Here is a 3,533-nt window from a genome sequence, read left to right on the forward strand (position 1 = left end):
CGCCCCCGGGCCGGCATGATTTCGGAGAAAGGCCGATGAATAACCACTGTTGACTCAGGTGGGTCAGCGGCTGCCCCGACTGAGGTCGATGCCCGGCCCCGAGCAGGCACCGCCGGCCCCGCTCCTCCTCCACGGGTGCCTCCACGGGCAACCCCCCCCCGGGCGTCCCTAGGGTCGGGGAGACTCGGGGGTGAACAGCTACAGTTCTAGCCGGGGCTGGCAGACCCCTCTCCCGTACACGCATGAGTACAGGCGAAAACGAAACGCAGGGTGGCAAGCTGAAAAAAAAACAACGACGAGCCCACGCGAGATCCCTGCAACGGGAGGGCGCAGGGCGATCGGCATGGTACCGGAGGGAAAAGCCCAGTTACAACAGGGCTGGGGCGCTGCTGCTGGCGGGGGGAGGTTTGGGATTTCTCCTGCCAGTTAACTGGATGGCCAGTGGAGTGGGTGGTGCAGACTTTAGTTTTATTTCATAGACAAGTCCATCAAAAATTAAATACCAGGTTTTGCCTTTTTTTTTTTTTTTAACATTGAACAAATATGTACAAAATATGAACAACGTGAGGTATAAAACCGAGACTTCTAGAGAAAACTACTATGTACAGAAGCAGATATGTATACAATAGGCATTATCTTTGCACGGCTGTGTGCCTCACTTACTTATCCCCCCCAGCTGATGACAGTTTCTCCCCTGCAGCAGGACCCTATCACTCCCTTCATTTTCTTCTCAAATATGAAATCTGTAAAAAACAGCTCTGGAGATTTTCAAAGAGAAAAATACGGGGTTTTTTTTCCTGCAAATGGAACCAATCCAGATTGTGGGGAGAAGTCCTCAAAAAACTGAGAAGGCACATTTCATCTCACACAAAAGCAACAATGAATCTGTCCAAAGACTCTACCTGATGAACGGAGGAATGTCTCGGTGGAGAGCACCACAGCAGGTAAAAGGATGTGAGCATAAGGCACTTGTAGGGATGGTCAAATCCCTATTTCACAGAACATATTTCTCTGCTTGCAAAAGGTGTTTAAATTAATCTATTTAAACTACATTTGTTTACACATACAAAGGGCTTAGTCCTGCAATCCATACTCACTTCCATGCTACCTGGAGAGGAGTTTTGCCTGATCACCAACAGCAGCTGATTCAGACCTCCCATGAGTAAGGACAGGGTGCAGTATTGTATTCCAGTTAGAACATCGATTAATGTACAAATATATCTTACAAATAATTAAATACAAACCATGTTCCTTTAACCAAATTAGAGATCTGCCAAAAATGGACTGTTTGCAGAAAATACATATTTCTTTCTTTGCTTATTACAAAATCAGTCTATTTGGTGGTTGTTTTTTTCTTTCAGTGGAACGGTGAAAGTTTTCTCCTGTAGTATAATATTCTTTCAAACCAGCCCCTGGTAAAGTGCAAGCCGAGTTAGGGTTGACTCTCTGCATGGGGCCGTTATTGGGTAGGATTGTAATAGCCTTTATCACCTTCAATGTCCACTTCTTGATCAGAGTCATCAGAGATGTCTGACTCCAGGTCCTCCTGTGAGGCTGGTGAGGGGGTGTACTGTGAGCCGTCCAGGGAGACCTCCTTACCCTTCTGCTCGGGGGTTGGGCAACTCTCCGGCCTTTGGTCACTGTGACTGTCAGCACCTTCCACTTCTTCTTTTTTGGTGGCCTGGGGGTTCTCCTGCAATGAAAGACAGCAGCTTTACACAGAAATACAGGCCACGGAACCACAGGCCTGGGAATTCCAGTTGTGCTGGGTGGGAAAACCACCTTGGGTTTCTTGCAGGAAAAGGTGGGTGTCTCACTACCTCCCTGGGCCTCCTGCCTATAAACCTGCCTGCATGGTCGGGGCCCTGTGAGGGCTCAGCCGCACGCAGGGGCTGGGCTCTGATCCCACTCCCTGGCAGCCACAGGGGCCGCTGCCGTGAATAAGGTTCCTTGGCGATGGTTATCGCAGCCACTTCAAAAGAGTCAGGAGCTGCCGGAGCCCAGGAACCTCTGAACTTTTGTCTTTAGCAAAGCAAATGTTTATTATGAGTCTACAAACACCGACACACAGCTTCCTCCTGCCCTGATCTTTCTTTAATTACACCCAACAGCAAACGGAGGGAGGCGGAATCCATCAGTGGCCCAAAAGCAAAAGGAAAAAAATTACTAATTAAGCCAAAATTCAACATTAAAACATTCACCACTGAAAACAAACCAAAACAAACCAAAACCCTGTTTCTGAAGGCAGGAGTAGCCCTGTGTCAGCAGCTGTCAGGGGAGCCCAGTACCCTAAGGGGGCATGAAATGATACTCTTAAGAGAAAGCTGGCAGAGACATGCACCCATGCTATAAAGTGCGGGCTCGGATAAATGGATGTGACTGAATGAAAAGAAGGAAATGACTTAAAATGGCCGAGATCCCAGGCAAGCTCTCTGGACACTGCAGTGTGGGTCAGGCCCTGCCAAGGAGGCACTGCCAGGGACCCAGCCTGCCTCTTGCCGGAGCAGAGGGATTTTATTAGAAAATCAACTCAAGTACGGGTTAAAACCAGGGGAAGGTCACAGAACAAATAAATCTAGAGCATGGCGCCGTGGTTAGTTTTCTTAATATTTTTATATTAAAAGCTGCTTTACTAGTAAAATTTGGCTGTCCATGTCACACTGAAGCTGGACTCAGGCCACAAGGCAGGGTTTTTTCACAAATCTTTGAGTCAAGGGGCCTCAATCTGGCTAAGCCAGGCAGGATCGGGCCCTTCGGGCCATAAAAAAGTATTTATCTGCTTGAGCATAATTTCTAAGGGAAGGGAAACCGCTTCAACCTCTCAGCTTAGTACACTGTAACTATCTGTAAACGAAAAATAAAAGCTACTCAATTTTCCATACCACTCCTCGAAACTAACAAGGCGTTTGTACCTGCTTCTCCCAACGTTTGTGGAATAAATTGACTTGTGTTTATTAAGACAGGGCGATTTAAAAGACCAGTAAATATTCTTCTCCAAAACAACTGCCTAAGTAATTTACTGACAATTACTTATCTTCTCCACGTTAATTGGCTAAACAACATATGGGTTTACAAAACAATTAGCGTGGAGTTTTAATAGGCAGTGTGTGAAAGCCGGGCATAATTGATATAGGAACTACATTAGGAGCTTTTAACGTTAGTGCTGCCTGAACGAGCCCTCATGGATTCCAGCATGACTATTTGTCTTTTTAATCAAGGTGAAGAGGTTAAACAGCCTTTCAGATGACTTCTGCATACAACCTGAAATAGGCGAGCACGGCGCAAGATAAGACAATTAAAATACTTATTTCTATAGAAACGGAAACATCCCCGTACCTGCTTTAGACGCCTCCATTTGGCTCTGCGATTCTGAAACCACGTTTTGACCTGAGCAACGACAACGAGAGAGAGCGCGGGGTAGTCTTGGAGGCGGTAAGCACCAGGACCCTTACCCGAGCGGCAAAGAGAAAGCAGCCAGCCGTCCCACCCCCGAGCCGGCCGGGGCCTGGCAGCGATGCGCCCACAGTGGCAGG

General features: G+C 47.6%; 1 protein-coding gene across 1 annotated transcript in view; it reads right to left on the reverse strand.

Annotated features, from left to right (window-relative positions):
* Window positions 1–523: 523 nt before the first annotated feature.
* Window positions 524–3,533, reverse strand: part of HHEX (hematopoietically expressed homeobox) — a 6,600-nt gene continuing 3,590 nt past the window's right edge. The window contains exons 2-4 of the mRNA XM_026851491.1: window positions 3,337–3,422; window positions 1,492–1,693; window positions 524–1,412 (exon numbers count right to left, since the gene is read on the reverse strand). Of these exons, the coding sequence (XP_026707292.1) occupies window positions 1,321–1,412; window positions 1,492–1,693; window positions 3,337–3,422 (380 nt within the window). The 3' untranslated portion in view covers window positions 524–1,320. The remainder of the gene's footprint in view (window positions 1,413–1,491; window positions 1,694–3,336; window positions 3,423–3,533) is intronic.

The sequence above is a fragment of the Athene cunicularia genome (genome assembly GCF_003259725.1).
Source record: "Athene cunicularia isolate RWA chromosome 6 unlocalized genomic scaffold, athCun1 chr6_part1, whole genome shotgun sequence".
Lineage (NCBI taxonomy): Eukaryota > Metazoa > Chordata > Aves > Strigiformes > Strigidae > Athene > Athene cunicularia.